At 42.7% G+C, this 26084-nt stretch overlaps 1 protein-coding gene across 1 annotated transcript; it reads left to right on the top strand.

The window, feature by feature from the left end:
- The first annotated feature begins 3482 nt into the window (after positions 1-3482).
- Positions 3483-7182, top strand: LOC123792632 (cytokine SCM-1 beta-like). The gene is made up of 3 exons (XM_045797938.2): positions 3483-3823; positions 5760-5874; positions 6830-7182. The coding sequence occupies exons 1-3, from the start codon at positions 3763-3765 to the stop codon at positions 6990-6992; spliced, it is 339 nt and encodes a 112-aa protein (XP_045653894.1). The 5' UTR covers positions 3483-3762; the 3' UTR covers positions 6993-7182.
- The last annotated feature ends 18902 nt before the right edge of the window (positions 7183-26084 follow it).

Below are 26084 nucleotides of genomic sequence, written 5' to 3'. Positions count from 1 at the left end.
TCCAATGAAACAGAGTCAAGAGCCCAGAAACAAACCCATACTTAGGTAGTCAGTTAGTATTTGACAAATGAGCCTGGACTACTCAGTGGGGAAAGGATAGCCTCTTCAATACATGATGCTGAGAAAACTGCATATTCACATGTAAAAGAATGGAATTGGACCTCTACCCTAAACCACTCACGAAATTTCACTCAAAGTGGATTAAACATTTAAATGTAATTCCTAGAACCATCAAACTCCTAGAACAAAACATTGGAAAAAATGTTTTTTTGACACTGGTTTGGCAATGACTTTTTGGATATGACATTAAAAGCACCCGCAACAAATTAAAAATAAATAAGTGGGACTATGTCAAACTAAAAGGCTTCTGCATAATAAAAGAAGCAATCAACAAAATGAAAAGACAGCCTACAGAATGGGAGAAAATATTTGTAAGCCATATATCTAATAAGGGGTTAATATAAAAAAAAATAAGGAACTCATACAACCCACTCATTAGCAAAAAAATCCAAATAATCCAATTAAAAATAGGCTGAACAGACACTTTTACAAAGACATGCAAATGGCCAACAGTAAATGAAAAGGTGTTTAACATCTCTAATAATGATGGGAAATGAAAGTCAAAGCCACAATGAGATATCCTCTCACACCTGTTAGCAAGGCTACTGTCATCAAAAAGACAGTATATATCCAAAGGAAATGAAGTCACTATTTTGAAGAGACATCTGTACCTCATACTCATTGAGGAGTATTAGTCTCAACAGCCAAGACATGGAAACAACCTAAGTGTCCACCGATGGATGAATGGATAGAGAAAATGTGGTGTATGTATAGTTATAAAAAATAAAGAAATCCTGCCTTTTGCAACACTGGTTGTTATTAATCAATATCCACATATTAGGAGATTAGCCCCATTTTGTACTAGGTTTCTACTTTCTTGTTACTTAATTCTTCCCCACCAGAGACTCTGTCGTGCTTTGAAAAAACTGGAAGTGAATAATTCATTCTGAGAGTTTAAGAAACTTCATTTCAATATGCTAAGTAAATATTCAGCCATTGGTCAAATTGTCTATTTGATTGAAAACATAAGAGAAAACCACAGGCACAATTCCTGGCTTTGTGTTTGTAGATGGTCATTCTTCACTCAATGTACCATCACCCTAAATTTGGTCTTTTAAAAAGAATTCATTTATTCAAAAACTATTTGGCGAACGTACTACCATAGCAGACATTCTTCTAATGCCAGGGACCCAGTGACGACTAAGTCAAGTTCCCCACTCTCAAGGAGCCTGCCATCTAGTGGGAGACGCAGAAATATAATTGAGTAGGGCAATAAGATTAGTTATAGAGCAGTGGTGGAGACAAACCTCCAAGGGAGCACAGAGGATGGCACAACTTAATTTTATCTAGAGGATTCAAGAAAACTTGTAGGAAGGGGAGCAGTTTACAAGCAAGGAGCTGGGATGGGAGCAATAGTGGGGGGTATAGAGAGGATAGGATGTTTGGTTGAGCACGTACACGTTTGTTGAGGCTGGGGGTTTGGGAGCGTGTGTGAGGGGTGGAAAGTGAGTCTAAAAGGTAAAGCAGTGTTAGATCTTGAGCAACTTTGTATAGGACAATAAGAAATTTGAGATACATTCTGTAGACAATGGAAATTAGCAAGGAGGTTTGCAATAGGGAAATGACATGATTAGATTAAGGCATTAGAGCAATTACTCTGGCAATATTGTGGGGAATAGATTGGAAAGGGAGGAGAGCTGACGCTGGGAAACCAGTTGGCCTACTGCAATGGTCCTAACAAGGGATGATGAGGGCCTGCCTAGAGCAGTGTGGAAGGAGGGGAGCAGGTCTACTGAAGAGCTACTTAGAGGGTTTACTTAGTACAGCTTGTTGAGGATGACATATGAGTGGACAGCAACGAGTCTAAGATGATCCCAGCTTCCGTGTTTGGAAATTGGATAGAAAATAGCATATTCCTCCGTGTTGGAGTAGTAGGAGGAAAAGCATTTTGAGTGGAAAGATGTGTTCAGCTGTTAAGGACTGATGGTATAGCCAGGTAGAGATAACTAAAAAGCCACTCTGAGGTCCAGAGTGAAGTCTGGCTGGAAAATTAAATGGCATTAATGAAAAATCCGTTAGAGGTTAGCCTGTAATTTTCATGGACATATAGGAATTTATTTTTGTATCCCTAATAGCAGTGGCAAAACCTTTTAGCTCCACGTATGTTGAATGAGAATATTATTCTCACATACCTAATAGCCGTGGCCAATGTTTTAGCTGCTTGTGCAAGCACATAGTTTAGAAATACGTTTTATAGATACCCACGCAAAACAAAACCAGACAAAACAACAAGAAAGTAAATGCCAGGAAGGTGCAACTGATACAATCAAACCCTGCTAGAAGACTGCAAGTTGAAACTACTTTTGGGGAAGACTATACAGTAACATGTAGCAAGAACTGAAAGGGGGTCATATGGGTTTGCCAAGTGATCCAACTTCTGGCTATTGAGGGGAAATGATTCAGTATATTACTGAAAACCTACCTTACAGATGTGATCTATACAACAGTGTTATAAGGGAATGGTTTAATGCGTGTGTGCATATATTTACTCAGATAAGAAACACGAAGGCTGTGAAGACCCATGGGAAGATATTTACACTGATGCTAAAAGACTATTTGTAAATGTCACAAGTATGTAAACATATGTCTACCAATAGAGCTTTACTGGAAAAAAACATGTAAAAATGAAAACTGTCAGAATGATAGGATTATACATAATTTTCTCTTTCTTTTTTTTTTTTAAATAAAGTTCATGTCAGGACAACTTTTCAAAATGTTTTTATTTTAAGTTTATTTTTTAAAAAGATTTTTTTATTTATTCATTTGAGAGAGAGAGAGAGAGAGAGAGAACATGAGCACAAGCAGAGAGGAGGGTCAGAGGGAGAGGAAGAAGCAGGCTCCTGCTGAGCAGGGAGCCTGATGCGGGGCTCGATCCAGGACCCTGGGATGACCTGAGCTGAAGGCAGACACTTAACCAACTGAGCCCCCCAGGCGCTCCTCAAAGGTTTTTAAAAGGTATATACTAAGTTGCAATAAAGGAAACGTGCGTATAGACATGCTCCAAACACTCTTATTTAACCGTTTCTTGGGTATGGGGGGGGGGTGTAAAGACATGGGAGTCACGTGAACGAGGGTAGAGGAGAGAAATGAAAAGAAAAAGATTGCTGAGAAGCTCAGAGTGGCAGCAGTGTCCCTGTGGCCCCTACACAGTTGCTCTGGATGGTATCAGGGGCTCGTGAGCCTTGGTGGCGGAACCCTCACGTCAGAGCGGATGTGACATGAGATAGGTGGGGGAGCAGGACCACAGTGACCACCGCACTCCCATTTCCTCACACTGTCCCCGTGGTGGGCCACGGTACCGATGTGGCCTTGGGGCATATCTGCAGTGGAAGATTTGAATTTCGGCTGGTGGCAGGAGATGAGACAACCACGTTCCTTTATGCACACATTTGGTTTCATTGACACGTTAACCACAGGAGCAGGGGCAAAGGCCAGAAAGTGTGGGGTTCGTATGAGTGGGGGCAAAGGAACTTTTTCTTAAAGAAAAAAGCATCTGTACTGCACAGACTTTCCACGATTCCACACCCACCCTGAAAGCCCCTTCTCACCACAGGAAGTCCGCTGACCACTGGAGGAATTAAGAGGCTGCTAAGAGCAGCCGTTCCTCACCTTCTCCTCGCACAGCTCAGCAGGACCTCAGCCATGAGACCTCTCCTCCTGGCGCTGCTTGGGATCTGCTTTCTCACTGAATTCATCGTGGAAGGTAAGTCGGAAGGTTCTGTCTGAGAGAGGAACTGATACGCAGGCGGGTGGGCATGCATTTGGGGTGTGACTCAGGTTCTGACCAGAGTAAACGGCTCTCCCCAGGGGAAGCCTCTGACTTCCCATGTGCAAAATGGGAACGATAATTTTGAGTTCAGGGGACTTTATAGATTCTGAAGATGGACAGAACTTGCTTACAATCCGGGCTCCTACTTTTCATAATTGCGTGATTTGGGGTAAATTTCTCAACCTCTCTGGACCTACGTTTACTTATAAGCTGAACATAATGACAGATACTCTCACCTGGGATTAAAATGAAAAGAAAAAACAAAACCCAACAATTCAGGAATACTTATCAGGCTTCCTCACTAGTAATAATTTCTTGATTAATGTTAGCTGTGGAATGGTGGTGATGATTATATGTGCCTTTGTAGCTTTTGCCTATTTAATCGATCTTGATAAATTCTCAACGTTTTTGGAAGTTTAGTCATAATGCGGGGATAAGTTGGAGGTTGTATATTCTGAAGAGAACCAGTTATTTCTGTTAAAGACATGATTGGGATCTCATGTCCTCATACCCAGGAAATCAATATTACCTTCAAGTATACGGGAGAGTCTGTTATTCCTGCTGTGAGTATTGTTCCCGTTAATGATAAACTAATTTATAAGAGACCATATGTTAAGTCCTAACAAATAGATCAATGCCTTCCACACATTCGGATAAACCTGCAAGATATACCCAGATGAGACTTAGCTCTACTGAGCCTCACCTGACTGCCCTACACATATTTTCTTAAAGGATCATTTTTTTCTCCAACTGATGGACGTTTACTTCTCCTTGTAGCTCTGGCAATAAAAGAGAATATCCTTCAAGTATAATTAATGTTTCAGTTTACTCTCCTTTCAGCCTCCTAATTTGTAGACTTACTACTTAGAATAGGACATCTGAATCTGATCATGGATCCCTAAGGGTGTCCGTGAATAGTGGTGGCAAAGTCTGGAACTCCCTGAAATTGTGGGCCAAATAAATATTGATGAAACCAACAGCTTTAAGGCCAGTACATTAGGCCAAATATTGCGATGTGGCTGGCCTTTTGCTGAGACAATAGGTCTGCTGTTTGGTGGAAACCCAGGTATGGGCAGGGGCAGTGACCCTCTGTTGCAGACAGAGGAGGACTACAGACACTTGGGTCACTTCCTAAGCTTCCTCCTTGAATGACCTCTATGAGTCCCACTGGGGCTTAGCCTCTACGTACAACTGTGGGCAAAGCAATCTCTGCCCTGATTGAGTTCTGCAACAGGAGTGAGGGTGTCTTCACCGATAACACTGCTGACAGTAAGAAGGTCTGGGGGTTTGGAGTCTAGTAGGATTCTTTGGGTCTTGGGAGTCCATGTGTGGACGGGATACCGGGAGTGCTGGAAAGGAGGGATGAAGAGGGGCACAGCCAGCTGAGAAACACCTTATATTTAGTGTCATGTTTTAAAAAGCCTTCTGATATCAGCAACATCATAGATCAAACGTGATCGTCATTAGTTGTTACTTGAGATGCTTTTTAGCTGAATATTTCCCTGGGAAGAAATACCAGTCATTTTACCTTAGCAGAAAATCAGCACATAGAAACCTTGTTTAGATTCTACCAAACCTTTAATATTATTAACTCTCCCAAGTTATTTCCCCTTCTCCAATGTAAGATTGCTCTCTGAAGTTTAGAAATCCCCTTGGGGCAGGGGATTTCTATGGAGGATGAACGGTCCTTTAGATATCTCGCACCTTCCCATTTAAAATAGCACATGTGCCCCTTCCCACATTTAATGTTGCCTTCCCCGAATTACTCTTTATCACATCACTCTTTGTTATTTTATTTATAACACTGTAACATTCATACTATTTGAAATGATAATTTATTTTGGTTTGTCTGCTTGGTTTTCTTCATCAGGTGTGGGGAGTGAAGTCCTAGAAAGGAGCATCTGTGTGAGTCTAACGACCAAGAGACTGCCAGTTAAAAACATCAAGACCTACACCATCAAGGAGGGCTCCATGAAAGCAGTAATGTAAGTTTGTCTCCCCAAAAGCTGGGCTCGATGGGACACAGTGTATAGAAATGCTGCCCTCCTCAGGAAGCTGGCATGGAGGAAGATCTCAAGTGAATCAATAGCCCCTTTGTTTTTCCAATGAACCATGTCTTTATGTAGCACCAAATAACAATGATTGAGAAAATCTGACCGTCAAATGAAGAATATCATCCTCCTTTCTGATTTAGTTCAGCAGAAGGCTCTGAGTGGGAAACGGGGGACTATTGTGCTCAGTTCTGAGGGTTGGGTTTAGAGATGGCTGCTTTGGCTCAGGATTTGACCATATAGTCACACTGGTGGGGGAGGCTTCCCCTCGCCTCCCTTCTGTGATGCTGTGCTGGAGGAGAGTGCCATGTTTTATCAGCTACCATATCTCAAGGAAATGTGTGAAAAACCAGCCTACAGAGTACCATACTCTTTCCAGGATCTCATTTTCAGAATAGCAGCTCTTCCCAACACATAACTGGAATTTTACCCGAAGAAATTAAATAAAGAAATCACCTTTGTCCAGAAAACAAGCCGAGTGTGTTTAGATGTGAAAAGGAAGATGTATGTAATAATTAGTATATGTAATGTAATAACTAGATGACCTCAGATGTCCAGCATAGTAATAACTAGATGTGAAAAGGAAGATGTATGTAATAATTAGTATATGTATGTAATAACTAGATGACCTCAGATGTCCAGCATAGTTACATTTGGTAGCTTGGGTGGAAAAAGGAGTCTGAGAATTATGATGAACAAAGGAGCTGGGTATTACCTGGATGTATTTCTCTTTTGTGTTGAAATAGATGGCAGGAGAAAGGTTTTCATTTATGGTGTCAAGGTTTTGAGAACAATTTCTGCACAAAATCTCTTATAGCTGGCCTGATCTTAACTCCTGGTTCCAGGGCTGTGAGGATGTGACTAACTCTATCTTTTCCTTGCATTGCAGATTTATCACCAGACGTGGTCTTAAAGTCTGTGCTGATCCGCAAGCTGACTGGGTGAAAAAGGCAGTAGAAAGTGTGGACAAGTCTACCAGGAGAAACGTGAAACAGACCCAGCCTACAGGAGCCCAACATTCCACCAATACAGCTGTGACCCTGACTACATAGTGGCCTTCGGGCCGGTTTCCTCACCAGCCAGCCAGCTCATTTTCCTTCATAAACTCCTGGACTAATTAGATTATATTCACTTTTTATAAAAGTGCTGCATGAGCCAACTTATTTTCTTGTATTTTTATTTTTCATGTCTTTCATATTCATTTAGATGCTGTAATGAATAAATATTTATTATTACGCATAATCTCAACGTCTATTCATTATGTATTGGGAAAGGTAATATATCATTTATGTTCTGTCTCTGTCCTAAATGTACCTCCCTTTGATGGTATTCACGATGGGAGAGATTTTGGCCAGTGCTTATCAGAGATGAAAGCTATATTCATCATTCTTAGGTTCTAGCTTGCAAGTGACAATGTGGCAAGTGACGACTGTGACAATGGCAACAATTTAAGATCTATTTCAACCTGTCTTCATAATAGAGTTCTGTTTATGAAATAGAGGAGAAAACAAGCCAACTGTCATTGCGTTTCCATTCTGAGGGTCCACTACTCAAAAAGTGGCTTCCGTCACGTTTGATCTCTCCATTCTCTAACCTCTATGTGTTTCTTTTGGTTTCCTATGAAAGGACACAAACACAGGGCTTGTCAGTTCTTTCATTTGTCACTGTAGCAAAGGTTAGACTTTTGGTGAAAAGATATTTTATTCAAATAACAATCAATGCTCTTCGAAACGTGCAATGACCTTGCCGCCTCTCTGTGATGTCTGTAGTTGTCACTACTTTATCATGCTAGGCATGCTTGTCTGCCAGTGAGCTTTTGAACACCTCAAACACTGTCAGCTTGGAGCATTTCTTGAACGTGATCCCAACCTGTAGTAAAGTTTTAATGCAATGTTCATCTAGGCATTCAATACCCCAGACTCAAGCTCGGTCATATTTTCATTAAGTTGCCAATTTAACTTATGTTTATGCCTGTACTATCCAAGTAGCCCATGATGCGCACATCCAGGTCTATCTGACTCTAACTAGCAAGAACCAATGGTGCCTTAATCGTTTCAAGGGAAGAGAGAGTGCTTACTACTATCTAGTCCTCAGGGGGCCCTCAGCGATACCAAATGCTTTCCGAGAGTAACTGAGGGCAGCTGGTTGGAATCTGCTCACGTCTAGCCATCCCGCTAGTGAGCCAGAGTGGAAACTATTAGAAAACTGCTTCCTAGCAAAAGGTGGGCTCACCTATCCCTTCCTGCTTCTATTTGCCCATGATAATTTTCAAGGCTGGTCTTAAAGAAGAAAACACTAAGAAGAAAATACTTGCTTTAGGAGGGGTGACACATGGCAAAGTCATAGAAGAGGAACAGAATGGATTCTTGACTGAGGTGTGTATTTGCATTTCCCAAATGTCTCCCAGACCCTAGAGGTTTCCATGAGATGATAATAATACAATATATGGAAGAATATGGGTGTGCACGTCCTGTTAACCTCCCACATTATCCAAGGTGGTGCTTTATGATGTCAAAGGGACTTCGGCCAAGTAGTGTACATAACTCTTAACTAATTGCCTGGATGTTTTGAATTCATTTGTGTAGGGCCTGAGTTTGCTAACTGGACTCTGGTGGTTATTGGATTTCAATTCGAAGAAATAATTTAAGAAGAGATCTCAAAATATTTTCTTTTTTAAGGGGCTGCGACCACTACTTGTGTTCCTAAGACATCTTGACTTACCTAAAGGTAAGTCCTAAAATTTACCAATTTGTATTGAAATTGCTCTTTAGCCTCTCTGTGTCCTCCCCTCTCCATCCCCACAATTAGACTGGAAGCTGCTTGTATGTATTATTCAGAGCCTAGCATAGAACTGTAGGGTGTCAGTTAATATTCGTTGGATGAATGGAAGGAGGAACACGTTACCTGATTTCCTTCATTCTAAGTCTACTTTTTTTTTTATTATGTTATGTTAGTCACCATACAGTATATCATCACTTTTTGATGTAGGGTTCCATGATTTATTGTTTGCTTATAACACCCAGTGTTCCATGCATTACATGCCCTCCTTAAAACGTCTACTCTTTTATAGTTGTAAAATTATATTTAACTCAAACTTTTAAAAAAGATTTTATTTATTTACTTGACAGAGAGAGAGAACGCAGAAGCAGGGGGAACAGAAGAGGGAGAAGCAGACTCCCCGATGAGCAGGGAGCCCGATATGGGACTCGATCCCAGGACCCTGGGATCATGACCTGAGCTGAAGGCAGATGTTTAGCTGCCTGAGCCACCCAGGTGCCCTCAAAATAGTCTTTTTAAAAAGGATGTTCAATTCAGCAAACATTTTGGGGTACTTTCTTTAGGGCAGGCACTGTGTGTAGGGTAGGCTCAGGATATATCAAGATACTGAGTAAAACACCATTTCTGAGTGGGTGAAGCTATGATGTAAGCAAACCAAAGGCAGTACAGGGCTTGAAACAGGAAATAACATAAACATGTCCAAGAAACAGAGAGAACACGGAGAAGGGAACGACCATGTGGCATGTACTCTCAAAGGATTTCTGATTTTATTTTATTTTTTTTAAAGATTTTATTTATTTATTTATTTGACAAAGAGAGAGACAGCCAGCGAGAGAGGGAACACAAGCAGGGGGAGTGGGAGAGGAAGAAGCAGGCTCATAGCGGAGGAGCCTGATGTGGGGCTCGATCCCAGAACGCCGGGATCACGCCCTGAGCCGAAGGCAGACGCTTAACCGCTGTGCCACCCAGGCGCCCCTGATTTTATATATAATTATGAATTGTTATTACTCACAAAAATGCCTGGAAGATACACCTTCAGTTGGTCTGAGGAAAGGTGTTGTTACATATTTTTCTCTGCACTAGGAAATTCCTCACTGTGATTATAATATTTTTATAATATTTTTATAGTATTTTACGCTTTTCTAGGTACCTGATGTAACAATACAGTGAGTCTAAAACTGTCACTATAATTCAGTCGGTGAGAAAAATGAGCCACACAGAGATTGAATGTCTTGGCTAAGAGCACAGAGTTACTGAGAAACGGGGCCTGATCTCAGACATTGACTTTCCATGCTATCCCAGCCTCATGAAGGAGAGTGGGGTGCAGGACTCTCCCTAGCGTGGGGGTCACGTAGGCGTTCTCAGGGCATGGCCACATCATCTCATAAGTCTCAGGATTTTTAAGGTAAATAAGAAGTACTCGAAGACCATAACAAGCACTTGCCACTTGATTTTTTTCCTATGCAATTATTTTTAAAATGTTTTTTAATTTATCCAAATAACACATGAAAGTGGTCAAAGTTCAAATAGTACAAAAGGACCACTAAGGAAACTCACAGGCTTCTGCCCTGTTCTTTCTCATTTTTAATCTTCCTCCGCATGGACAACTGCTTTTCACTCTTTTAGCTGATAATCCTCCTGACAGTCACCTTCAAATGACCAAGAGTTGCACACCCCTATTTCCGGGCTTGTCACTTTTGGACGTGATGCGTGGCTGCCTCTATGAAACGTTAGGACTTAGCTCGCTTAGCCCCAACCTTCTGCCATGGTCTCCATAGGATTACGCCGATATTTCCAGTTAGTTACGTTTATAGCTTTCAGTAACATACCTATTCCTTATTTCTTGTCTGGTCAGCTGTGGACAGCATTTCTGGACTTTGCCTTTGCAATACTGTTCTGTTTTCTATAGCAAACACTTAAATAGTGTTTACTCTGGTCACCAGCACTGGTTTATTCCTCTACAGACATTAAGACATTTAATCACATAACCGACCTCAATTAAAGACAAAACAACTAACACGTGAAAACTGCGAGGGATATAGCTCAGATGTAAACCCCTGGAGCTGTGGTCCAAGTTCATGCTGTTGACGGCTCTGTCCCTCTACCTTCCTCTCTCCAGAAGCCAGTCCCCTGAAGACCAAACCACACATAAAGAACCCAGGAAGAGGTTAATTAATCTAACCAATTAATTAATTAGTTCATTCAGTAAGTATCTATTGAGGGTTTACTCTGTGCCAGAACCTGACGTGCAGCAGCGAGCAGAACAAAGGCGCCGCTCTCCCCAGGCTCACCTTGTGATAAAATGTGCCCTCTCTCTTTCTCCAGGCTCCTTTCACCAACTCCATCAACAGATGCTTAGGTGCGCCGAACGCCTGCAGTGTGGACGCTTTGCTGCGCACTGGGATGCGGTGGGGAAATCGGACACAGTCCTTATCCCCAGCGAGCTTACCCAGCTAAGCAGGCAAGTGCACCACAATGTCACACGGGCGCTGAGAGCGAGACTCTAAAGCGTGCGCTATGGACGCGCAGGCGCACACCTGCCCGGGCTTCAGCCTGTGGAGCAGGTGGGGGCGTTGGGGTGGGAAGACTGGCTTGAAAGTAGCCTTCAACCTGAAACCGAAGGATGAGCCAGTTATTCAGAGGGTTTCAGTGCAAAAAGAACAGCAGCCGTGAAAATGCCCGCAGGCCAGAGAGATGGGTTAAGGAAATGCGCATGGTTTCCTAGGACCGACCAACCGAGGGACAAAGCGAAGGTTAGAGAATAATGGAGGTGAGGACGAAAGTGAGATAGAGAGATGGAGACTTTCCCCAGGGCTTCACCAGCTAGAGCAGGAGTGTGCACTGCATGTTGTAGGCTGGGGGAATGACACTGGTTGCCAGGTGCAAAGTGAAGTGCAGAGAATGAGATGGGGGCTGGGAAGCCAATTGCGAGGGGGCTCTGGACCTGGTGACTTTTGAACTGGGCCTGGCATGGTGTGACACATTTTCCCTTTTCCTCTTGGGTCTTTTCTGCTTAGCCGGCGTGCGCATCACTGATGCTTGATTGCCCCACTCTGGCGGGCGGCTCATTGCCATGCCAAATGCCTCGGGCCAGCCACTTGCTTCCAGATTCCTTGGCTGCGGGGTGCCAGGGCTGGGATGGGGGAAAACCGCGTTTGTGGAATCACCTTATTATTTGCAGTATTTATTGGCTAAGACTGGATCTGTGGGACCAAGATTGGTCAACCACCAAGAGGAAGGAGGACGCAGGGTTGAGAAGCAATAAACTTGATATTACTGGGGTTTTAGAAAGCCACAGACCAAGTCTCTCTGCTGTATTCGGTTTCCTGCGTATTTGTTGAGCGCTCGCAGAGTGCAAGGGACACAGGACCTAGTCCGCTGTTATGGAGCCTGTGATCTGGTGGGGAGAAAGTGCAGTCCCCGAAGCCATTCCAACTTGGCTATTCCTAACAGCACAGCTCAGGGCTCCTCTCCTCTCGGAGAGCTTTGTAATGTCCCCAGCCAGGGGGACTCAGCCCCTGGGCTTAGCTGTATTGTTGCTCATTTCACTCTGAAATACCAATTACTTTTCTTTGTTTCCTGTCTTACTTTGTAGTGGGGGTAGAGACTGTGAATTTGATCTCTCTCTATTTCGTGCCTGCATAGTGCCCGGGGACATCACAGGCTTCCAATAAGTTTTTGCGGAATATATACGACATTATATGTATCTACTCTAGCAGTTATCATAAAAAGCTATAGGCATGCAGAAGAGAGAATAGTTAAAAGTGCCCCAGGGAAATTAGGAAAAGCTCTGCAGAAGAGGTGATATAAAAATTGTGCCTTTAAACGGGAGAAGGAGCTTTCCAGGGAGAGAAGCTAGAGGCAAGTGTTCCTGCAGCGGACGGGGGTTTCACACTAATCGAGGCATGTCAAGGGACGCTGCTCATTTTGGGGATGTCTGGGGTGTAAACTCAGGGGTCACAGAGGCCAGGTAGCTGAGGCTAGACTGAGAAGCCCCGAGTGCCCTGGAAAAGGATAGGGGTTTACATGGAACACCGCTGGGGCAGCGTGATCAGATCTGGGTTGGGAATGCTGACTTGAGGGAGTGCAAAACACGGTTGGGGGTGGAGGGGATAGTGACGTGACCACTGCATCAGGCCAGGCTGGAAGAGGTGGTGGCCTAGATGGGGTCGCTGACGTGGGAATAGGAGCGAGGGGTCTGAGGCCGGACCGGAGTGGCTGGGTTAGCAACAGAGTGTGCGGGCTGAGCCAGCTGGAGGAAGCGAGGCTGGTCAGAGGCTTCCAGCTTGGATGACTGGTTAAGAGAGACCACAACTGCTTGGTAAGATTTTAGTCTTATTTCTGGTGTGGTTCCTAATCAATCCTGGGGGAAAAAACCCAAAAAAACAAAAACAGTACCAAGGAGAAGGGGATGAGGATGAGACCTGGAAGGATGAGACCTGGAAGAGTAAAGAGACTGTATCAGCCTTAAGGCTGAAGTCATTCAGACAAAAGCCCAAACTGCATTTTTATTCCTTTTTGACAGACAATCTCACAAAGGACGAGGTAAAAATAACACTGAATATCTGTGAAATTCTCTGTGCCCCTTGGGGAAACAAAGGTATACATAAATGGAATACAGTATCCGCTGGGTGAGTCACCAGTGTTATTTTAAGAGGGATTTGTCACACGGCAGTGGGAGGCAAAGAGGAGCAGAGAGATGAATCTGTAATGAGAGAAGGAGAGAAAGGAGGTACAAGAAAAGGTTCTGAGTGGGAATTGGGAGCGACTGTGAGGCGGTGTTTGAGGACAGAGGATGAGGGAGGAGGCTGAAGGGAGGTTTCTTTTTTCTTTCTTTGGGAGGAACGAGTAAAAAATTGGGACAGACTGCTGAGGGTGGGAGGACAGAGGAGGGAGCTGGAATCTCAGCTGAGAAATAGTTGCCCTCCCCCAGCCTTCCAAAAAAAAATTTCAGGCAAATCCTAGCGATGCATGTTGGTTTCTGTCACACCGTTTGCCTTGAGTAATCGCTAAGGCTGTACGATCGGCTTCCTCCCCAAACTTGTGATTTATCTCATCAAGGTGGAATGCAGAATGAGATATTTGGGAGGAAGTTTCCCATTCTAGAGTAAGGAAACACAAGACACATGGCCAGGCTGAGATGGTCTTAATCAGAAGCCCCAGACCCTCTGTGCGGGACAACTGGACTCCATTTCCCTGGAGACTGGGTGGGGGAGGGGAGCGTTGGCCCACCAACCCATCATAAGCAGGGGGGGAAAGACAGCAGTGAGGGTCTTCATGTGGTCTCTCCCCCACTTCCTCACTCTCCGGGGTAGGTACTAGTGTGGTGGTTAGGAGTCTTAGCTCTGCCTGGATCTGTATACCGGCTTTACCACTTATATAGAGGTGAGCATGGGAAAATTTCTCAATTTCTCTGTGCTTTAGGTTGTCTCACTTATAAAATGGGACTGGAGGAGATTATGCTAAGTGAAATAAATCAAGCAGAGAAAGACAATTATCATATGGTTTCACTCATTTATGGAACATAAGAAATAGCAGGAAGATCGGTAGAAGTAAGGGAAGAATGAAGGGGGGGTAATCAGAAGGGGGAATGAAGCATGAGAGACTATGGACTCTGGGAAACAAACCGAGGGTTTCAGAGAGAAAGGGGCTGGGGGATTGGGCTAGGCTGGGGATGGGTATTAAGGAGGGCACGTATTGCATGGAGCACTGGGTGTTATAGGCAAACAATGAATCATGGAACACTACATCAAAAACTAAGGATGTACTGTGTGGTGACTAACATAACACAATAAAAAAATTTAAAAAATGGGAATAATAATAGTGCTGAAGATTATTGTGAGAGTTAAAGCAGTTAAAACACGGGTTGACACAAAGTGAAGGCTCAATAAATGTTAGCTTTTATTATCCCTAGTGGGTAGGGTGGGAAAGGATGTGGTAAAATGGAGGGCAGAGGGAAAGGGAATAGATACCTGGAGGATCTACGAGATTTCCTGGAGCTGACATTTCCTGGTTGAGACCTCTGTCTCCATCATTTACACAGAACTAGATTTAATTTTCTATATTTTCTTAATAATTGGATCTAACTTATCAAATCATAGAGTGTTCTGTGGAGTACTTGTACCAGGAGAGTCTTCATTTTTTAAAAAAAGAGACTATGGCCGAGTATATTTAGGAAACGATCATACCATCCCCCTTCCTCTTAGAGAATCATGGCTACCGCTTGTCCAAGTCTCTGAGAAGTGCTGTGAAAGGGACAACAGGTAAACCTCACTTATCTTGCTGTGTCCTCAAGTTAACCTGAACACAAAACTCCTTTCCATATACCATTTATTAACATCCCAGGAAAACCTACTAAACATAAATGCTTCAAAACATTGGAGAGAAAAATCTACTCAGATCCACAATCTTGAAAGACAAAGCTATAATCCATTAACAGCATCACCACCACCAGAAAGAGGAATCTATTTCAGGTCTGCTCACTTCTTGTCTCTGTAACCTAGCAGAGCCTAGAGTGCCACTTTGGAAATGTCTGTTATTCTGGAGTGTGTGTGTGTGTGTGTGTGTGTGTGTGTGTGCGCGTGTGCACACCCACATGCATGTGAGGTGCTCACAGAGTCTTTGGTTTCTTTATGTTGTAATTAACCAGGTGCTGCCTAAAGTATGTACTTATCAGCCCCTGTTGACTATCTACTATGAATGAGATGTCATGTTAAGTACTTTGGGGCCAAAGGGACTCGAGTACTTGAAGGATTCTAAACTTTCCTCTTTAAGTGGCTTTGTGACACTCTGGAGCGTGACACTCTGCCTCGGCTTTCCTCTTTCTGCAATCATCAGTGTCCCTCTCAGATGCCTCCTCCTCTAAGAAACCTCCCCTGTTCTTCCAGCTGGATCTCATCTGTGGCTTCTCTAAACCTCCAGGCTTTTCTTACACCATTCATTTTACTCTGCCTCAAATTGTAGATATTTGTGAACTTTTTATCCCTCAAAAAAATTGGAAGTTGTTGGCAGCAAGGACCGTGTCTCCTTCATCTCTGTATTTCCTGCAATACCAACACCAGGGCTCTCCCACAGTCTGTGCTCAACATACAGTTGCTGAATTGGAACTGTTAGAAGGAATCAAGGTACGGTCCCTGTCACTTGAGTTGTTCATATCGCATTTGTGGAGATAATACGCACACGGGAGGATATAATGACAGAAGGTAGAGGTGACTGGTCATCGCCTAGTTAATGGAATGGGCTGACTCAGCTCCAGGTGGCTGGTAGTGGCTGCTTGACTTTCTGTATTTGATGGGATCTTGAGGCTACTTCTTGGCTAGCGGGAAGAGTGCTGTGGTCAGTTACTGGTGTCTTCCCCGTGTTCGGAGCTTCCTGGTGGCATGCATTCAGATTATGTGGTGATACTGTTATGGTCCACAGTGCATGGGGCTGAGAAGCAGGTTACGATGGGCTGCTCGGGGTTGAGTACAGAAAGCGTGTGCCATGGATAAAGATATTCCAACTGCACCATGGAAGAGGAGTAGGATTTAAAAAGCAATGGGGAGAAGTGATATAAGAAAAAAGGTGTGGTGGGGTAAGAGACCAAGATGTTTCTGTGGATTATTTCATGACTTTGCCTCTTCTAGTGGACTATAAACATTCTGAAGTCAAGGCCCATTTTTGCGTGACTCATGACTGTATACCAGTGTCCCGCCGAGTGCCCGGTACAACACAAATACTCAGCAGATATATGCTAAATGAGCAAGGAGTGTGCCCAGGACAGTTAAGATGACAAGTAGGATGAATGCAAATGTGCCTTAGAAAGGTTTCTTGAGACTGAGGAATTCAATTTATCTTGCAGTCATTTTGAAGAGTTGATATTATTGAGGGGACGACTTGAGTTCCATGGAGATGTCAGTGGTATTTGAGTGCTGTTTCTCACAGCTGAATTAACGTAATTCATTTAGACCCATTTTCCATGACTGACCTCATCACAGCATCACACACCTGTCCCACACCAGTAGGAAAGGCAAGTCTCAACAAAGCGTGGATGTCCAGACGTGTTTCTGGGGCTGTTCAGCTAAGGTGGAATATCCTGGGTGCCTCAGGTTCCCAGGGAGAGAGCATTCTCTCCCGTCACAGAAAATCAGGCCGTTTGTGAGGTGGACTGCAGAGCCAGGACACAGGGTCGTGAGCAGAGAAACCTGCAGCATGAATCCTCTCCTCCGCTCTCATGGCCCCATGAGGGGCAGCTCAGTTTGGGAAGAAGTTTCATTTCATTCCTCAGGACAGTCTCATGAAAGAGCTGTGCTGTTAGGCTTCCGTGCACGTCCACATCAAAATGGGTTGAGAGAAAAAGTGGATATTTCTAAGTCCAAGTCATTAACTTTCCACCTGGGCAAAACAGAGGCCCTCATGTTTAGTTTTCATTGGAAACAGAGTAGGCATCCATTATCAGTGTAGTGTCAGGATTGTTTTAGTCACTTTTGCGATTATTTTTCTACCTTGTTTGGAATTCTCTAACTTGCCATCTCATCACAGTATTTAAATTTTGTGGCGTGTGTGGAAGAAGTGGTCTCAGGTTTCAAGGAATCACAATTACTTAGATGTTTCGATTGACCCGAGGAATCTAATGGTTAAGTGGTTTATGCCTCATTGAGACCAACGATGCTTTCACATTTGTCAGAGGAACTGCTCTATGTATGTTTTGATTATTACTTATATTTACATGGTTGAATGTGAAAATATTAAAATTTTATATTCTATGAAATAGATTCATAATGTTTAGTAAAAAATACGTTGGGAATGAACATTAGATCCTAGAGTGAGCGGTTTAATGTGGCTGGAGTTGTTTCTTGATCTGATAATGGTTATACCGGTGTGTTTAGTTCGTGAAAGTTCTCTTAGCTGTTAACTTAGGTGTATTTTTTGATATGTGTGTTATTGTTCGATAAAAAATCGAAAGAAGTCATCACTTAGTTCCTTCTTTTTCATCATATTTAAGGCTGGAATTCCTTAAGAATCCACAAGAGTTAAGTTGGACAAAATGTAGAGGTACCAAATTGCTTTGATGGTGGGAGGCTCAAGGACACTAGACGTGGAAGAAGGTAGCTTATTTCTCATCACATTCACCTTGAACAATTAATTTCATGGAGCCGATATAATATCAATCATAATCACCAGGGTGATTCTAATAATCAAGAGCATGATAGCTAAAGATGAAAGATTAAGTGTTCGGAAGTTGATTTCCTCCTAAACAATGAAGTGTTTCTCCATCTATCTTGTCAAAAGCAAGAATAACAAACAGAGAAAAATTGCATAAAAATAAAAATATCCCAGGACACCCTTGATGTATACCCCTGACATATTATCTTGATGCCTTGAAAGTAAGAAACAATGTCAAATGCCTCTGTTTACCAATGTCATTTTTAAAACATTTTTGCTTGCATTAATTCCCTGAAGCTTCAGAGCAAAAGGCAGGTGAGATAGGGTAGGAAGGTGGGAGCTGTAATGTTTCAAATGAGGAAAAAGAGAAGTAAGATCTTACCCTAGGCTGTACAACCTAGGTAAGAACTCAGCCAGAACTTCTGACTCCAGTCCAGTTCTGTTTTCTGTGTTCTTTGAGTATTCTTCTTTAAATATTTATTATATAGATATGAATAAAGGTTGTCCAACAAAAAACACCCACAACCCTCTATTGAGTGTCCATTCCCTATGAAGCGGAGTGCTGGGTGCATTGGGCAGTGGAGAGAATCCATAAAAATCATTTCTAATTAATTGCATCTCTCCTGCCAGCCAGGTCCTTTGCTTCTCCAGTTGGATGGGGTGGGTTTTTTAAAATAACTACAAGCAAAACTGCAGTAACTCTGGCATTAATATTCTTTCTTAAGACACTGGTAAACACTCTGTTCAAAGCTCTGATAACCTGAACGTGGCACAGAAGTCCATGTGTAATGATGGGAGGCAAGTCATCCTTAATTAGCACAGCTAGACCAAGGGCCTATGAATGGATGGGTCAATCTACAAGAATTGTGTGAAGGTACAATGGTTTCTAACTCTAGCTACTACCACATAAACGGTGTGTTGCTTCCTGCACAAATATATAGTGATTTTATTATCCTATGTTGAAAAGGGATGCATGAGTGATTTCAGGGTTTGCTTCTGTCCCCCTGATTACTGTTGTCAAGAGACTTCACAGCAGATCTTGGGGGAGGAACCTTAGAGATTGCATAAGAATTTACTGCAAGGAACTTAAAACTATTTTGAAAAGGTAGCCGCAGATTTGGGATGAAAAAGCTTATCTCCTTTTGGCTGCTACCCCGTGTTGGTGTACAATGGCAAGCCTAGAATTCTAATCAGCTTTTTTCCTCTTGCACCACGATGGTGTCAAGATGCATTTTTTTAAAGCATCGTGTTCACTTGTGCTGAGCCCCAAACTGGAGTTGGGACTGGTTGGCTGCAGGGTACTTACTTTCACTTCTAGTGGTAACCATGGTGATGACTCTCAGCCCAGGCTACCTGGCTAATTCCTCTCCTTCACCTCCTGGAACTCTGGAGAGAAGACTGGGGAGCCTACTCTTGCTTGTCTTTCTGAGTAATGGGTGGGCTTTTTGGAGGAAGTGCTGTCTTCTGTACAGCGTCCTCTCCACATTCAGAACTTTCAAAGGGTTGGACAGACCGCGGGGGCTTGGAGGACAGGTGGATCGTGCTCCCATTACTCAAGGTGCCATCTTTCCTTTCTGCTCCTTTCTTTGCTCCCTGGCGTTAATTAATATTCTCAGAGCATTCTGGTTTCATCACCGTGTCCACGAGTACATCTGTATATTTGGAATATTTCTAAGACATAAAGGAAGAGATAGAAGGAAGAAAACTGCAAAAACAGAGTCTCTCGACATTGAGGTGAGCTTAGACATAAATAAGTATTTTATTCTTTCCTTGATTACGTTTTGTGTGTACAACTTTTGAGCAAAAAAACAATTTAAAAAGGTATCGCTATCCTCTGATTACACTAATAAATCACATGGATTGCTATGAAGCTGTGTAATGTATTATGTTCTGGAGGAAAGGAAGTTTCTGTGATGAATTGGTGTCATCTATCTTACATATTTCTACCCTTCCAACCTTGATGTTAGATTGGATTTATGTAAGTGTTTGGAATTTCTAATTTTTCTGAAATGTGTTTATTTCAACTTTTAGGATAAGAAGGTTGACTTCTTTACAGGCTGGAGCAAATGCGAGAAAGCGAAGATATCACAGCTACATTTCTTACAGTTGTATAGTTTTGCTGATGCATAGAGACTCAAAAAGTTCAAAATCATTAAGACCATTAACTCTAGGAGGAGCAGCATAAACAAAACTTTGTTCAGTGGGATCTGGTTTAATTATTTTTCTTGGGAGTCTGTAGTGATGGTGACTCCATAGCACTGGAGTCGGACAGCCCTGGCCTCAAATTCCAGCTTGCGTAATCTTTCATTGGCTGTGTGACTTTTCCTGAACTGCCAAACCTCTGTGAACTTCACTGTCTTCCCCTGTAAATAAGATGACCTAATTTACATAGTGATTGTGGGAATCAAATGAAGTAAAGTGATGAACAAAATAGACAAGAGACAAGGTCCCTGTCCTCAAGGAATTTCCTTTCTAGGCAGGGGGGAACACACACACACACACACACACGCACGCACGCACGCACACACCCCAATCAAAATGTGTCAGGAAGTAATGAGTACTATAAAGAGAACTAAAAGAAGATGAAGAGATAGGGATGATATGGTGGGGCAGGCGAGTGAGGAGTGGTGCTCTTCTTTAAATAGCGTGTGCTCAGGGATGTCTTTTTTGATAATATCTGGGAGACTTGAATGAAATGAGAGTGGCCATGAAGATATCTCAAGGAAGAATATTCCAGGCAAGGGGAGGAGTCAATGCAAATATCCGGAGACAGGAATCCAGGCAGGGGGAGGAGTCAATGCAAATGTCCTGAGACAGGAATAGGATTGGTATGTTGAAGAGCCCTGGAAGACCTGTGTGGCTGGGACTGATGAGTGAGAGGAGAGTAATGGAGGGGGAGTCAGGGAGCTCACGGAGCAGAACTTGCAGCACCGTGGTGGCCATAGAACTCAGGATTTTATTGTGAGCAGAATGAGGAACCATTCGAGATTTTTGAGTAGTCATGATGTTTGTTTTACATTTGGCAAGATCCTTCTGTCAGTTGTATGAAGAATAGATTCTAAAGGGTCAAGGATGGAAACAGAAATTTCAGTTAGATTATTAAAATAATCTAAATAAGAAATAGTGGCTGAGGTGGTTAGTAGGAGAGGTGGTGAAAAAAATGGTCTTATTTGGAGAATTTTTTTCCCCCATTTTTTAAACAACTTTGTTGAGGTATAATTTACATACCATACATTTCATCCATTTTAAATGCACAATTTGTATTTTTAGAAAATTTATAAATTTATGCAACCGTCACCCCAATCCAGTTTTAGAACATTTCCATCACCCCCAAAAGATCCTCTGTTCCCATTTACATTTATTTATTTATTTATTTTATAATTTTTATTTTGTTATATTAGTCACCATACAGTACATCCCCAGTTTTTGATGCAATGTTCCATGATTCATTATTTGCGTATAACACCCAGTGCACCATGCAATTCGTGCCCTCCTTAATACCCATCACCGGCCTATCCCAGTCCTCCACCCCCCTCCTCACCGAAGCCCTCAGTTTGTTTCCCAGAGTCCACAGTCTCTCATGGTTCCTGTTGTCACTCCTGGTCCCAGGCAACCACTAATATGCTTTCTGGGCTGTGGATTTGCCTTTCCTGGGCATTTCATTTAAACGGAATCATACAACATGTAATCTTTTGAGTCTTGGTTCTCTCACTTAGCATTCTCTTTTTGAAAATCTAGATTGTAGGGTGGAGTAGTAGTCTGTTCCTTTTCATTGCTAAATAGTATTCCATTGCACGAATATACCACATTTCATTTATCTATTCACCATTTGATGGACATTTGGAAGGTCTTACTCAATGGTGAATATGAATGATGCCTATGTGACTATTCATGTACAAGCCTTCATGTGGACATAGGTTTTCATTCCCTGGGTAGATACCTGGCGATGGAGCTTTTGGGTGTTATTTTAAGCTTATACTTCGCATGTAAGAAAGTGAAAATCTGTTTTCTAAAGTGACTGTATTATTATACATTAATATTCAACAATGTGTGAGGATTCAGGTTTCTCCATATCCTCACCCAAACTTGTTCTTACCTTTTTTTTATTATGGTCATTCTTGTAGACATGACACAGTGTCTTGTGATTTTAATTTGCATGTCCCTAATGACTAATGATGTTGAACGTATTTCCATGCATTTATTGACCATCTCCATGTCTTCCCTGATGAAACATTCAAATATTCTACTCACTTTTTAATTGGCTTGTTTGTTTCGTCATCATTGAATTATAAGAATGCTTCATATATTTGGAACACAAGATCTTTGCCATATGTATGCTTTACGAATATTTTCTCCCAATCTGTGGCTTGCCTTTTAATTTTTCTTGACATGTCTTTTGAAGCGTAAAAGTTTTAAAATTTGATAAGGTCCAATTTATTTGCTTTTGGTGTCATAGCTAAGAAGTTTCGTTTCTTCTTAAAGGTAAATCTAGCAGAATTTGACGATGGGTTTGATGTTGATTGAGTATGGAAGAAAAGAAGAGTCAAAGATGACTGAAGGTTTTGTTCTGGGCAATCAGGAAAAAATGGAGTTTTTACATTTATCAAGTGAATAGAGACACGGAAGGAAAAAGTCAGGGAGTGGGAATCCCAAGTTGTTTTAACCAAGTTAGATTTGAGATCCTTATTAGACGTCCAAGTGAGGGGGTAAAGCAGGCAGTTAGATTTAGACACCTAGAGTTCAGCTGTTTGAGATAGAAATACAAGAGTCATTGCAGAAAAAGGGTACTCAAAGGCATAGCCTATAGGATATTACTTAGGGGATGAATGTGTAGAGAAGAGAAGAGTTCCAAGAACTCGCTCCTGGAGCACTTACATTAACAGAAGCCAGGGAGAAGGAGAGATATCAGAATGGCGATGAGAACAGGTGTCAAGTGTGTCAGATGAACCACAAGAGTGGTGTTCTGGGGTACAAGTGAAGAAACCATTTAAAGATACAGATATGTAAGGGCAGTAGGACTGAGAATTGGTTATTGGATTTGGCAACATGAAGGTCACTGGTGTTCTTGGCAAGAACAGTATTAGTGGAGTCATGAGGACTGAAATCTGATTAGAATCGGGAAAGAGAGAATGGAAGGAGAGAAGGTGCAGAGTGTCATTCAGTGGGAGTTATTGGACTAGAGAAATGTGGGGAGATAGAGATTGTAATGATGGATCCTGGAATCAAAAGGATAGTGAGGACCTTGGGAGGTGATAGCCAGTGGAAAGGTGGTAGAGTCAATGTGTTTGGGGTCGTAGTGGAGTGGGGTCAAAGAATTGTTGGAATCAGGATACTAGAATGAATGAGATACGAAGATCAGATGTGCACGTCAGAGGCCAACATGACGGCTGAGATGCCATACTTTGGTGATTACAGTGCCTAGGGTATGACCACGGGAGTGAGGATCTCAGGTGTAGTGGAAAATATGGGGTGGGGGAGAACAGGCCAGTATTTGAAAACATGGTCCATGTGGATATTGAAATCAGCAAGAATTATAGCCGGAATAATGATAGGGAGGCAAGCACTGGGCATGAACGTTTTCAAATAATGAAGGTTAGGATCCTTTAAAAAAAATTCTGAAGACACCTGCCACACAGAAGGGTATTCGGTAGTATTGTCTCATGATCTTACCTCTAGAATCTCTGCAGGAAAGGCAGGGGAGAGGGAGAAACAGCAGTTTGGAGGCAACAGTGAAACACAAGGCTGCTGAGTCTTTCTCCGTGCCAGCTGCATTTGAAGGGCAGGAGACAAAACGGCCATCATGTGCCCAGCACAGGGCGGGTACTCCAAGAATGTTCCTTCCCTTCTCAGAGTCAGCAGCAGGGGCTCCCCAAACCTGCATGTCTTACTTTTTAAATTGTCATTTGGCTTAGCTCCGGTCTGTAGTGGCTTGGCATTTGCACTACTTAGAATCTTCTTTTAAGGCATGTTCATGTTCTGTTCTGTTTTAAATGGACCTAAATATTTCTTGGGATGCAGTGAAGCATACATGCATTTGCTCGCACACTCACAGATACACACACACACACACACACACACACACACACACATCTTCAAGAATACTCGCAAGGCAGCCAAAAACATGTCATTTTAGAGTTGCGCACTGAAGGTGGGATGGCTGGATAAAGTTAGTTCTCTTTCTGTGGCTATGAACTTGCATTTTCTCTATGTGGAGTTACGTAACTGTTCGAGGGACACAAACCCACGAGTGAGGCTTCGCTGCTGTTGTGTTTGCATCCAGGCAGCATGAGCTCTTCGGTTCTGACGTGGTCCCAGGAACAGGCCTGCTGGCTGCAGACCTGCACGTGTGAATGCAGCACCCGGGCCCCCTGCAAAGCCCTTTTCTTCTCAGTGTTTCTGGGGATCCCAAGAGGTCTCTTAGAATGGCGATAAGAGCCCTGTTCGTCTCTGCTGTGGCTTCTGTGTCTGCAGCTCAGTGGCCCTCGTGGCAGCAGAGCTGCTGGTCTGGGGAGTTGACAGGTGTGCTTTGAGCTGAGTCCTGTTTCTCCGGCTCACCTCGGTCCCCTCGTGGCACAGGTGGCTTACGTGTGATGCTCTTTGGCTGGAGGAATGAGCATGTGCACTCAGAGTATGTGTAGCTGGGGGTGGGGAGGGCCCCCCAGGAGGACTGCTCAGCCCCAGGATGTTCAAGGGGGTGGTCATGCAATGGGTTTACACAGGCCCCTTCTTTCCTAGGCCCTTCACACGTCTATCCAGGTGGCTGAGCTCACACAAGTTCCAAGCACCAGTTCTTAATAAAGACTCCGGGACTCCCTCCCATTCAGAGAGTCTGGTCATCACAGCCAAGTTCCTTTTCCCCCAAAAAACATAAAAAGTAAAACTTACGATTTTGTAGTAAACCTAGAGAACACACAAAAGTACAAAGGAGACAACAAAAATCATCTATAATCTTACCACCCATAGATACCATGGCTTTGCTACTATTTTTATTTTGCTTTCCCTCTGCCCCTATGATTTTTTAAAAATCGAATTAGGATTATGTTTAATTTTGTGCCTCACTCTAAAAAATAGTAAATGTTATAAGCTGAGATTTATTTAAGATCTTACAATTGATTAACTTGATTGAAAAAATAAATACAAAACAAAGTGAAATTTTCATACAGCTGATACGAAGCATCCACTACCCCCGAATTTTCCTTTGAACCAACCCTGGAAGCCTCTTTCAGAGACTAAGCCCTATCTGCTCTAAAGTCTCCTCTACGGCCACAAGAAAAAGAAAACAATAAGACAAAAAATACAAGATGACATTTTCAATTTCTGTCCTGCCTCAGTGTAATAGAAGCCCTCTGTCTTCACTTCCAGTGAGTAGATGGCCAGTTGCTATGATTGGGAGGTTCCATTAGGACCTCAAGATGTTGGGAGAAGGGGCAAATCATAAATGCCACTCAATAACTCTGATTTTGGTGAGATCTTTGTCTTTACTCGAGAGATTTCTGCAAAATGACCCATGGGTAATTTGAAGTGGATAACCCAACTCCTATTTAAAGAGAATTGAGAAAGGGGGATTTATGATGACACTCTCTGCCTATTTTCCAGGCTGATGTTCCGAATGTGTTGTTTGAGAGCGGGTTGGGCCTGTGCTGTTTCGTTCCACTGACAAACCTGCCTTCCATGAGGCAGGACTACTTCATGTAGGAAATTAGCTGAGCAACTTGACGTTGGCAAGAACAGCAAGCATATAAATCTGATGTAGTAAAGAATACACTAATGCAAACTTTTCTTAAAATCAAAGAATATATATGTTTTTTTTGAAAAAGTATGATTATGTGTACAATGCCGATAAGCTATATGAAACAAAGCAACATGCATGCTGATTTCTGGAATACACATTGTCCCATTATTAAAAGAAATTTTTTGTTTGCTCTAACACGTCCTCTTTTATGCTATGAGGGGAACAGAAATGTCAGATTAAACCCTGCAGGGAAAACTGTCCATCCGGTTCAGGAAGAACTGAGCAAATGGTAAGTTAACCATCTGACAGGTAATGCTCTCTGCTTTTCGGAGATTTGCAGTCCAATTTTGCAGCTCCAGTTGGATTGGGTAAAGTTTGTACTGCGTTTGCTTTGGCGGTCGGAAAGCGTCCAGACCCACGTAGCCCTGTTGCACACCTCACCTCCACGTTGCGAGTCCATCTCTGAGAAGCACATGGACGGTAGGACTGA

This window comes from Ursus americanus, chromosome 2 (genome assembly GCF_024610735.1).
Source record: "Ursus americanus isolate L20-20 chromosome 2, mUrsAme1.1.p, whole genome shotgun sequence".
In the NCBI taxonomy this organism is placed as follows: domain Eukaryota; kingdom Metazoa; phylum Chordata; class Mammalia; order Carnivora; family Ursidae; genus Ursus; species Ursus americanus.
This window is presented reverse-complemented; position numbering and strand designations above follow the sequence as displayed.